We start from the raw sequence: 12,719 nt of genomic DNA on the forward strand, positions 1-12,719 counted from the left end.
TGAAATCTGCAGATAAATCTAAGCACAAGACGTTCGAACAAAGAAACTTATTGCTTTACGCCCTTAAGCTCCTATAAGACCTACTCACTTTTTAGTGTTTAAGGATGTGAATAGAAAAAACCTAAAAAAATCTATTCCATTTTCTTTTGTAATTTTTTTTAATAATAAACATATCATTGGCTTGTCATCAAAACATCATTGTTTAATTGTAACCACATATATAGGTATATAGTTTAGCACAAAATGTTCAAACTCAGGAAAATTTTTTTGAGCTATTTAACCCCATTTTAATTCTTTATAAAACTTTTTACATATATTTTTTATTTTATTTAAATACTTTTTTTTAAATAAAGAAATTATATAATAAATTTTATATAACATTAGTTAAAAAACTGTGTTCATGAAATAAAAGAAAAGTCAACGCATTTACAGGAGTTACAATAAACACAAGAGAATAGGGAAACACAATTATAGTAATCAGGACTGTAGGTTCACAAAATATAAGTAGCATAATGATTTATTGCTGGAGTAAATTTATATTATAATTCTACGAATTTTACTTAAATATTTAGAACAAATATAAACTTTCTAGTTTTTTAAGTTCTATCAATTAACTAAACGTATGCTTCATCACCGAGCCCTTAAGGAATAGTTTATTTAATGTCCTCACTAAGTTTAAAGTCTTAAGGAATTACGAAAACTCACAACTACCGAAATACTTTCTCAAGTAACTTTTGATCCCGCTGATTTAAGGATTTTAATTAATTTTACAATTTTCTCTGTATAATTATGAAACGAATTTACTTTTTAGTCCAGAGAGAATTTCTGGAATTTATCTCTAAAGGCTATCAAGGACAGACAAATATTTGATGTTGTGTATTAGGGGTTTATAATCTTCAATACAAGTTTTAAACTGTTTAGAAATTATTTAGATAAGTGTGGTTTGATAAAGAGTTGGAATTATAACTTGGAATTTAATGTTTTAAAAATATACTACTATTTAAACTATTATAAATAAATTGCTTATCTAAAAGTGATTACTGCAATATGATTTGTTTTGAGAACGTTCTTATAGAGAAACCAATTTTCGTTCGTTACTATATGGACTTACTTTAGTAGCTTACTTATAGTCCCCAAAAAAGTAATAACTTACTAAAGCTTGGAAACTATAGTAAGTTATAAATAATTAACAGCTTACTCTAAAACACAGTCACATACACTATATACACATGAAATAAGAGGTGTCTCAAAAGTTAATACCAAGGTTGACTTTGATTATTGGACCTTGTTGTTGAAGAAAATAGGTCCACTCAGTTCCTCGTACCAATACATTTTGGAATCTACACATTGCTAAGCGTATTTTGGGTATTTATTTTAAAAGACGTACTTATTTTAAAATGCATGTTCAATAGCTTAAGTTGAAGTTAAAAGCATTGCAATGTCCATAGCACACCGAAAAAAGTAAATTTTTCACTAACATGATTTTTACGTCAATTGAAGTCATGTACAGGCTGTATATTTCTCGGAACTTCCGCAATAGGTTTTGGTTTCCAAATAATACGTAGGTGACATTATATTTATAGGGCAGCGATGTTAAAGGCTAACGTAACATTAGACGTTTTATTATATTACGCAGCAGTTTCTCCGTGTAACAATCCTTATTTTTGGTTAAATACGAAATTAGTTCCTAGTCAGTTAACTTCTTAAAATGAACATTCCTGCCAAGATATATATTTTTCTTTGTACATTAAGCAATCTGTTTTTACAATTGCTTTGTGACCTCTAGAGAATAGTCTCAGGTCAACTGAATGAATGACTAGTTTTCTGGCCTGGGAAAAGCGGATGCTAACAAACCGCAGGGATGTTGCAAATAAGCAGGTTTACGTTAATGTAAATCGAAACATAGGCACGTGGTTTTTGCGAAATTAGAAGGAATTGTAATATTATTATATTTAACATGATAACGCTTTCTAAATTATGGGATGCTCGGGTACCTAATTGTAGTGTCGCCGTGACCGAGAAACGAGATACATATCTTGTGTATACTTCTGAGCCTAGTACATCTGATACGTATTAAAATACTTACGTCCCTCTACCTTAAAAACTAAAAGCGATCAATGACCAATATTCTATTTTGCGAACAAATTTTTTTGACAAATTATTGGTGGAGGAAACCATAACTTCCAATTTTAATAATTACCAGTTCTGTACACACTTAGGTAAACAATTAAGTTTTGTCTATATTCAAGGATAAAAGATTAACATTACTCATTGTTTAGTAGCCCATAGTAAATCGTCGAATGTGATTTTCCTTGATGATGATTTACTCTAATGGTAACCTAAAATAAAAATATGATGAAGTATCCTCGAATGTCAAGAGATACCATTTTATGTATAGAAGGAATAAAATCGGGCCAAGCACCGAACCCTGCTAAACACATCAATCTTTTGAATAAACATCAGATAAATTTCATATTGAACGAACAATAATTTTTCTACCTGACGAAAAGGATCTAAACCACTCCGAAGCAATTCTTCTGAATCCATGGTTAACGAATAATACCCAGTGATTAATGCTGGGCAGATAACAGTTTGATTCAACTAAAATTCTTTAGAAAGGCATGATTTGTAAGAAAGTTACCACGCCTTTTTTATAATTTAAGTTCAGTTTTTTATTATGTATCACTGCCTATATGAGTATTGAGTATCTTATCACCTAAACTATATTAGCCATTAGTTGGTCTGCAAATAAATATATGAAATTAGCAATTGATACTTGATTAATTTTATCTGTAATATAGTTCAATATTATAATGTATTATAATCTTATTTTTTCTAATCTTTACCGACTTAATGTCGCCTGTCCCACTAACTCTGACTGTTTTTGTTTATTCAGATTATTTTTCCGGAAAAACCATACTAAATGTTGATAATGCTTGTTATATTTAATGCCATATTATAACAAATTATTATATTAATCTGCCTTATTATCATGCAAACACCAAGTATAATGTAATTTTCCCTTATTAGATTTTTAGAACTACAATTAACGAATATTATTTATTCGATATCTAAAAGTATTTTTGCACTAGAATATTAAAAAACAGATATAAAGGTATTTCGCGGTATCCACATAATTATTTAAAATAAGCTAAATATGAAATCTCATTATTTTTTTTTAACGTATCACTAAGGTAAGGTTACTTTGTAATTTCGATTCGCTTCAGTGTCAATGATCATCTCAGATCATCGCCATTGAAAAAAAACGCTTTTGTAACAAAATTGCGTCAAATCTAGGTTCAACAAATCGCTGTATTCATTAAACTACGTAATGCTCATGTTTTGGTACCGGCTTTTGTAATTAATTCAATGTAATTTGTTCACTATGATTGTTAAAAATATAGTAGGTCGTATAATACTTAATTGCTTTTTTTCACACGTGTCGCCATCGGTTGTTTTTTTTTTTTAATTTGAATGTATGCTACCATATTTTATAAATGTAGTTAATAAAATGAGCCATTTTTAACTAAGCAGATACTTTTGACCTCTCGTCTATCACAAATCACTGTATTTTCAGGGTTAATGCTTCATATTTAATCATTTGAATTATATGTAAAATATGTACGTATTTTAAGTATCCCATCTATTCACCGCACACTCTGTGTTTAAAGAATTTAAAAATAAAACAGCAACTGTGGGAAAAACTCAAATTCATTATAAAAGATTTAAAGGTTATTTAAAGGTTTGCTTTTCTTGGCACGTGTTCGTACGGTGGAAGCGTTCCTCTTTAAAAAATTCATATTTTATTACATTTGTCCATCCTATCCTTTGTTTTGAAAATTGCGTCTCCCAAACATCATTACATAATAAAAAGGAATATTCAAGATCTTAATTCCTTATTCATTATTAATATTTACTTTTTTAATACATATAGCTATACTAACCTTCTTTTTTGTTTGTTTCAGGGATGACGGGTAATTGAAAATGGCATCACCAACACCATCGCTAGAATCCTTACCAGCAAACTCAATAGGATCTTTTGGCGACCCAGTGGATTATTTGTCTTTATCCCCTTTGGAAGATTCTCCCCTTTCAGTAAGTGGATCATCTCCACCAGCGAGCGATTCAGTAGACAGAGATAGCGACCCGACAGAAATACATTGCCAGCAGTGCAGAGAACCGGTTACCGATCCTAAACTACTTTCTTGTTTCCACACGTTCTGTAACCATTGCTTGGATCGTAATAAGTTAGTTTGTCCTCGCTGTAATACCGAATCTATAGAGGGTATACTAAACAATTTGCTGTTTACGGACCAGATCGAATCTTTTCAACCAGCAGCACCTCGTTGTACCGGTTGCAAACACAAAAAATTAGACGCAGTTGCCCGCTGCGTAGATTGTGCCAACTTACTTTGTTCGAACTGTCTAATGGCTCATCAATTTATGCATTGCTTTGAAGGGCACCGTGTGGTCAGCCTCACCGAAATCAAAGATGAACCTAAAAACGGCTGTATTTCAAATACTACCAACCTGTCGAACGGTGCAAACACTGATAAAAGTATGTTCTGCCCCAGACATAAGGCTGAATTGATCAAGTATTACTGTAGGACCTGCTCAGTGCCAATTTGTAAAGAATGTTTAAATATGGATCATCCTATGGGTTTGCATGAGCATGAATTGATTAGTGAGGCTGGTTCCAAACAAATCGAAGCTATCCAACATGCTATCTCAGAAGCTAAGCTGAAAGCTACTGACATCAAAAACATCTTAAAAAACATTGAGCACGGAAACAGCCGTTTACAGGTGCAATATCACAAGGCCCAAAATGAAATTAATGAAACTTTTCAGTTCTATCGGTCAATGCTTGAAGAACGCAAGCAAGAATTGTTAAAGGAATTGGAGAGCGTATTTTCAGCCAAACAAATATCTCTTAACGTCGCTACTCAAAAGGGACAGGAAACGGTTGAACAAATTAGTAAAACCTGTGATTTTGTTGAACGCCTAAATAAATGTGCTAGTGTGGTTGAAATATTGATGTTTAGAAAGCTTCTCGATTCGAAGTTGCAAAGCTTGTTGAGTTACAACATGGATCAAAGCGTACAGTCGGCTTGCGAGCTAGAATTCGTCTCAAATTATCAAGCGATTCAAGTTGGTGTTCGTAATACCTTTGGTTACGTGCGATCCAACTCGGAAGCCATTGTAGGACCTAGCAAGCAGCCACCAATTGCTAGACCTACAGGGGGTAGCAGTTCTAGTGGAAGCAGTGTAAATGGAAGTTCCGGAAGCTTAAATAACGGTCCCATTCATTGTCCTTTCAGTATGGCAAATTCTAGCCAGTCGACTTCTCCCTTCGAGTCCAATATTCTCAGCAAAAGATTTAGCAGTGCCAATAGCCTAGGACCATTTTCAACTACTATTGGAGATTTAAATCTCAATGGCATTAACCCTTATGAAAAATGGTCAAATGGAGGAACCAATGAGAGTATATTTCAGAATGGTATTGACCCTTACGCTTTAAGTGGATCTACACATAATGATCACATGTTGGACTTGACATCAAAGCTATCAGCAGCTATATTTCCCCCAAAGAGTCAAATTAAGAGGCAAAAGATGATTTACCACTGCAAGTTTGGAGAATTTGGGGTTATGGAAGGACAATTCACTGAGCCCAGCGGTGTTGCAGTCAACGCCCAAAATGATATAATCGTAGCCGATACAAATAATCACAGAATTCAAATTTTCGACAAAGAAGGAAGGTTTAAGTTCCAGTTCGGAGAATGCGGTAAACGCGACGGGCAGCTGTTATACCCCAATAGAGTTGCTGTCGTGCGTACTTCCGGAGATATTATCGTTACCGAGCGTTCACCAACACACCAGATTCAAATCTATAACCAATATGGACAATTTGTTCGCAAATTCGGAGCAAATATTTTACAACATCCGCGCGGAGTCACGGTGGACAATAAAGGACGTATTGTTGTTGTCGAGTGCAAAGTTATGCGCGTTATTATATTCGATCAAACCGGCGCAGTTCTTCAAAAATTCGGCTGCTCTAAACATCTCGAGTTTCCAAACGGTGTTGTAGTGAACGATAAACAAGAAATCTTTATCAGTGACAACAGAGCTCATTGTGTCAAAGTATTTAGCTACGAAGGCGTATATCTGCGCCAGATTGGTGGGGAAGGAATCACCAATTACCCTATTGGAGTTGGTATCAATGCCAATGGGGAGATTCTAATTGCTGACAACCATAATAACTTCAACTTAACGATTTTCACGCAAGACGGCCAGCTTGTTTCTGCACTGGAAAGTAAAGTAAAGCATGCGCAATGCTTCGACGTGGCCCTTATGGACGATGGATCTGTGGTATTGGCAAGCAAGGACTATCGCCTGTACATCTACCGCTACGTACAGGTACCCCCTATCGGCCTATAGGCGACTACATTTGTTCCAGCTACAACCATTCCCTTCACTTTTTATTGATGCATTTTTGAACAAGGAGTGGTCTTAAAAGCTGGTCTGTTAACGTTTATTATTTAGTTGTCGAAATTATAACAATACTTAAAATTGTAATAGTTTTGTATTCGATGTTGATATTTTTATATTTTACCGTTTGAAACGATTGATGATAAGTCGAAGCAGACGTGGGTTTTGCTTGATACAACCCTACACCAATGTTGATTGACCAAATTATCAATTTTTAAAACAGGGATATTATTGAAATTAGACATGTTAAGCCAAGCATCGAGGTGCCTGGGCCGTTGTTGTAATAATTGAGCATCATCGTATGATATGATAATGATCTATTTTAATATGCGTGTATGTTGTGAATGTCTTTAGAAATAGAGCATTGTTATTTGCGGAAAGCCGCGTTGTTAGCGACCCTAGTCACCCCACAAACTATGTTTTAGGTCTTTTAGCTCTTATATAAATGATCTTTTGCCTTACCTTACCATTAGTTGGGTTTCATTTCTATTCGTAAAATAATATGAAACACGGTTTTTTTTACATTTGAGCTGTTTACGAAAAGTTATCATGAAGTTTCCGTTAACCTGTACAAGTTTCCAGAATAAAATACCCTTGAGTAATTTGTTTTTGTAAACTATTTATTTTGGTTTTGTATAGGTTTAAAAACGATTTTCGGTCAGGCTCTGGATCATTTACCAGTAGGAGCTAGTTATTGTTCCATTTTTGTAGTCCTCATTCGTGAATCTGGATATATATTAACGAGTATCTATTTTGCGAATATGACCATGCCATCTGTACGAGACATCGTGTGCCGTGCCCTAATGTAAGCTTTTTCATATGCCGGCGTTTTGTTTGTTTTATTTTTTTTTTATTTAAGTGAAGATACTGCAAGTGTACATATGGTGCATGCAATACTTTTCCACCATTATTTTTTATTATTTTTTTAGTTAGTAGTAGTTTTTTTTATATATTTTGTTTGTTGATGCTGCCAAGTTTAAGATAATGAACGCCCATTTCATGTTGGTGCAGGAAGTATTTTTGGCTTTAGTTAGATTGCCAAGTTTAGTAGTCGACCATTTGTTTTTAATAACAAATTTAGGAAATATGTAAAGGAATAATTATGTATTTCTTACTTTTTTTGCTATTAAAAATTGTTTTTCTGTTTGATATTCGATCACTATCGACGTCTTCTTGTGCCTCTAAATATTTTTAACAAAAAAAAAATGAAGAAATGGAATTCCAGTAAATAATTAGTTTGTTCTGTTCTTGTATTATTCATAACTACTTTTAAATTACAAAAACCTCACCAAAAAAATCTAGGGGCGTTTTTTGTGTTTCGGCACCCCAAGACTATTACTTAGTAGCTAGTGTTTTTTTAAGTTTTTTTTAGTTAATGCTACCAGGGCTTGCATAGGGTCCCATTACTGCATACTCCAATATTTTTCTGTTTCTCTATGTTGTTTATTATATCTATTATTGTTTTGTTATTTTATAGTTAATCTAGGCAATTAGTTAAGATCCGAATGAAAATTACAATGTAGTTCTGTTGTTTATTCATTTATAGTTAAAAATTTACTTTTATTGCGAATTTAAACAAATCTCTCTAGCTAGGTTAGAACAAGTTTTGGTGATATGGGTTGAATTTAGGTAAAGACTGAGTATACAAAATGTAAATTCTGGCGCGTTTTTTGTTGTTTGTTGTTTTGAGAGTTCTTTTCAATATTGCCAGCAGGGACTAAAAGTAGGGAACTAAGGTTGGTACACAAGCCATTTTTTAATCAGTATTATCTTAGGATTATTGCTATACGTTTTCAGCTCTAAATAGATTTTTCAAAGCTACCTCAGTCAATAGAACTGCCAATAGTGACAACATTACATAATACATTTTTTTTAATCTGAGGGAATAAGCATTTGAAGTAGCCATCAAGAACAAAACGTTTTTTCTGTTAGTTAAGCAAAAAGTCTCCTTTTTTATAAAGGATTTATTGTTTGACAGGCCTGGTAGTCTCAGCTAAACAGGTGTATCACAATAAGGTCAAAATAAGCATTAATGCAAAGTGTTTATTTTTACTGCAAAATCATACAGTTTACTATATTTAACTGGAAAAAAAAGCTCTTCACCTCAAGAAGTTCTACTAAACATAAATAAGATCCCTTCACAACCCAAAAGAAAAAAAATTATGAATGTTTTCCAGTTAAATATTCCATTCTGCAATGTATATTTTGGCTGGGTAGTTACTAGCTGCAATGTTTGAAATGACTTGAGACCAAAGTACTTAATGTCAGGTTTCCGTGCATTAATGGGACCAGACAGCTCATTCGGTGCCTTGTCTGACTATAATTTATGCATTATTTATATTTTTTTACTTGTTGTTATTTATGAAAAAAAAAAGGCATAAAAACCGTGAAGCTGAGAGATCTCAATCCTACCTTAGTTTCACTAGTGGCTTGATTTTAAGCTAATTCTAGGCCAGTTACAAAAAAAAAAGATAAATATATTTTTTATGACTATTTTGATATTTTTGCATAAAATGTTATTTTTGCTTCTGTTTCCGTGAATTCCTTTTTCAACTGAAACTGAAGATTATTTGCTGGTTAGGATAAAGAATATTTTATATTTTTATAAATATGTTAAGGATATTACAAAAAAAAAACCTCTGGCTCTCAGTAGTTTGGGTTTTGGTTCACATTTGTGTGTATTATTGATTCGGTTAGGTCGAGTTGGATTTTGCGACGAAAAATTAATCGAAAACAATTAAATCGTTACGAATTAGTTCTAATTTATTGCAATTTGTTAGATTAAATTTTTAATTTTTTCGATTTTTTTTTCTTTAATTTTGATCATTATTTTAATTAAAACATGCATACATTTTCAAGTGTGACCCAAAACCTTTTTCGCTTAAAATCAAGCCATACGCAGTACCAGTTTTTACATTTTAGACATATTGTTATACTATTATTAACGGTAAACTTGTTCTTAATATCAATTTTGTACATTGTTTTGTTTTTTTCTTTGATTTTTTGTTGTAAATGCTTTTTTACTTAATAATACCATTAATTGCAGTTTACCACTAGTTTTTTTTAGTAACTTTTCCCATCCATATTTTTTTATCCATCAGTGTTTTTTTTTGGTTTTGAGTTTTTAGCTTTGGTAGTGTTGATTTAGTCGGTCATTTTTTTAAGTGTGTGGTAGATAGACTCTTTTGTTTTAATTTGAAAAGTAAAAATAGTGGATGAATAATTTTTTTAAAGAAAAATACTTAAACCACTAAGCACTGAAATCCATGATAAAGCTGCTATCAGGATCACAAAAAGATTAAAATACCATGCAAGCCGCAATTTTATGCTTTGTATGATCAATTCAACCGGAGATATCCAGAAAAACCGTCAAATTCTATTATATCATTAATGTTTACAGCATAAACGACAATTAGTATCTTATAAATTTTGAAAGTGATTTTCAAAATGTTTGGTAAGAGAGTTATAGCAAATTCGGAACTTCACATCGTAGCAGCAATAGTTAAGAGGAAAATGCGAGATCAGCATAAAAATTGTATAGAATTATTAAAAATATGTGTATAAGTAAGCAACCTTGATACTCTGCTTATTGTTTATCTACAATTTAAGCCCAATTTTATTATTATTTTTTAACCGTTTATTTCTTTCTTTGATTGTCCTTAAAGACTCTTATGCCTTCTACATAATTCAAGACATTTTCTTGAAAATGTTTTGAATTAAAAATTAATATTTTAGAAGGATGAGAGTGCCATTTATTTGGAACACTTTAATTACAAAAACGACAGAATTATTCAATTTTTTTTGGATATCTGGAGGGTTTTGTTAAAAATAAAATTGGGTCATTTTTCTCAAAATTATGAGACACTCTTTTAATATACCCTTAACGATCTGACATTAATATATTTTATAACATGTGGAAAGTTGGTTTAAGGAAAGCCCCTTTTACCTTAAGTATATTAATTTGGTACCCGGATTCTTGAGATACTCCACAATTTATCAAATTAATTATTAGTCCTTTTTTTATAATTTCGCTCACAAGTCTATAAGTGCTCTATTCTTTAGTGGTATTAGTTTTACCACAAATTACTTTAAATCAGAAACTCCGAAAGTGCTCTTAGACAAGTATTTTGGCGCGGAAAAAGCGGCTGAAGACATTAGTGGAGGCTAAGTAATAAAATAGTGCATAATATTCAAAGACAGAATAATAAAAAATTCTTCCAGTTATATGAGAATGCATTCTAAAATTTGGGATGCTCTGGTACCCAACAATAATGGGGTGCCAATGGAAAATCAAAATACATATCGGATAGGAGTTTTCACATCTGGGGTAAATGAATTTGTGGTCTTACGACTAAATAATCGAGCAGATAATTATTTTGGACGATACAGATTATCTACAGCAAAATCTCATCTACGGATCAATTATTTTATCAGCAGCTCGTTCCGGTCATCTTAATTTCAAATTTAACAAACATCTTTGAAGATTTAATGGAAATATTTGGTAACAAGGTAAGTAAAGTGTAAAAAACTTTTATACGAAGCTAGTCTTATCTGCCGGAATTCCTAAGAATGGTTGTGAAACTAGATACCAATATTAGTTAATCTTTTTGTTTAGTTAAATATGCCTTAGAAGACTTTATGTTTGTAGATTTTGTCTTTTACGTTTTACTGTATTTTTTTACATAAATTGAGTAATCAATTATTTAAGAAGTTTCATAAATAACAGTAAGTCAGCGTCTCTCGTTTTGAGTGAGTAACTCCACAGTTTCAATGGAGAAGTATGAAAAATATTGGGTACAAGGACAGCAATAAGAACAGGTTCTTGTTTGATTTGCAACCTTTTGATCGTTCTATTGAATCTACATGATCAAACAAGTAAATAATTTATTGATTCTATACTTTCCTTGCTTCTCTCTGATGTAAGGCAAGGACTGTACCATGGGGAAATCAAGTTTTTGTTTGCATGACAATAATTTATTTATTATTTTCGTAGGAAAAACGCAATTGAGCACGGCACACTTTACATGTACAGTCCTCTATCTCTATTTTCTCATACTTTTATATGTAGATCATAAGTGACACTAATATTTTTTGTGACATAAGCTTTTGTGTAATAAGTAAGTTAATCTTTAAAGAAAAATATTCGAACAATCTTCCTGGGCCCAACTAACAAATCCTATATAGTATAGAATATATAGGCATGTGTGATTTTTTCCTTATCATAATAATATATAGTCATTAGGTTAGTAAGTTAGAAGTTAAACAAAGAAGTTGTCTAACAATTTAATGTAGGCTGGGGCAAGTATTTAGGTGAAACAATAGTTTATATTTCAATAATATGTTACAAAATACCTTCAGGTATATAATTGGTGAACCAATAAGTACTAGAACTTAAAAAAAGTATATTTCGCAAGTAACTCTACTTGCCCTGGCCTGCATAGTTGTATTGATTTCGAAATTAATGTTTAGCGTTGTTTATATTTATTATTGCTATTATAATATACGGGTGAGTTTTCGATAATACTATTAGCAGATGATGTTTAGCTTAGTCTTTAGACAATATTACATAGATTTGTTCTTTTAGGCGTTTGTTACAAAGCTTTTTGAATATTATCTTTTTTAGTATTATGAACGACAAACCCCTATTAGAATAATATAAGGAGGTTGAAGCTGCTCAAAACAATAATATGGGCGTAACTTTTTAAACGCATTTGTAAATTTGCTTTGGCAACTAAAAACCTGAGAAATGAAGACTAGACAAAAAGTGGCTTTATCCGATATAAAGTATTGTCTGTTTAGCAGGCTTTTTACTGCTAAAGCAAAATTAATATAAGTGCTCCTCTGTCTAGTCAAAACGCCTATAAATTGAAAAAGCAGCTTTGAACCTCAGAAACTCTTTAAAACTTGTTTTAAGACTATTTTGTACTCTCTGTCTATAGACCCATAATATATAATGCATTTCTGAGTTACGAGGAAAACTTTTCGGTAAGACTGATTTAACAACACATTTCTTTTAGTAACTACTATAGTGATACCGCTGCGGTAAGTCACGTTGAACGAACGCACAAGTTGATATATATTTATTTAGAAAATCACTTCGGGTGTATATTTTTTGATCCCCAAGCTTTTATGAAATTTTTGTAAGGAGTTTGCTTCTGTTGAATTATACCCAAATTAAAATAAAATATCGTTTTTTACTGATTCCGTTGCTAACGCCATTTTCTAAATTTATG

At 32.1% G+C, this 12,719-nt stretch overlaps 1 protein-coding gene across 7 annotated transcripts in view; it reads left to right on the forward strand.

Moving 5' to 3' along the window:
- Window positions 1–9,536, forward strand: part of LOC126741702 (brain tumor protein) — a 156,547-nt gene extending 147,011 nt beyond the window's left edge. For all 7 annotated transcript variants that reach the window (XM_050448230.1, XM_050448234.1, XM_050448237.1 and 4 more), the window contains exon 2: window positions 3,966–9,536. In XM_050448230.1, coding sequence (XP_050304187.1) covers window positions 3,985–6,435 — 2,451 coding nt within the window. In that variant the 5' untranslated portion in view covers window positions 3,966–3,984 and the 3' untranslated portion in view covers window positions 6,436–9,536. The remainder of the gene's footprint in view (window positions 1–3,965) is intronic.
- Window positions 9,537–12,719: the final 3,183 nt, after the last annotated feature.

The sequence above is a fragment of the Anthonomus grandis genome, chromosome 10 (genome assembly GCF_022605725.1).
Source record: "Anthonomus grandis grandis chromosome 10, icAntGran1.3, whole genome shotgun sequence".
Taxonomy (NCBI): domain Eukaryota; kingdom Metazoa; phylum Arthropoda; class Insecta; order Coleoptera; family Curculionidae; genus Anthonomus; species Anthonomus grandis.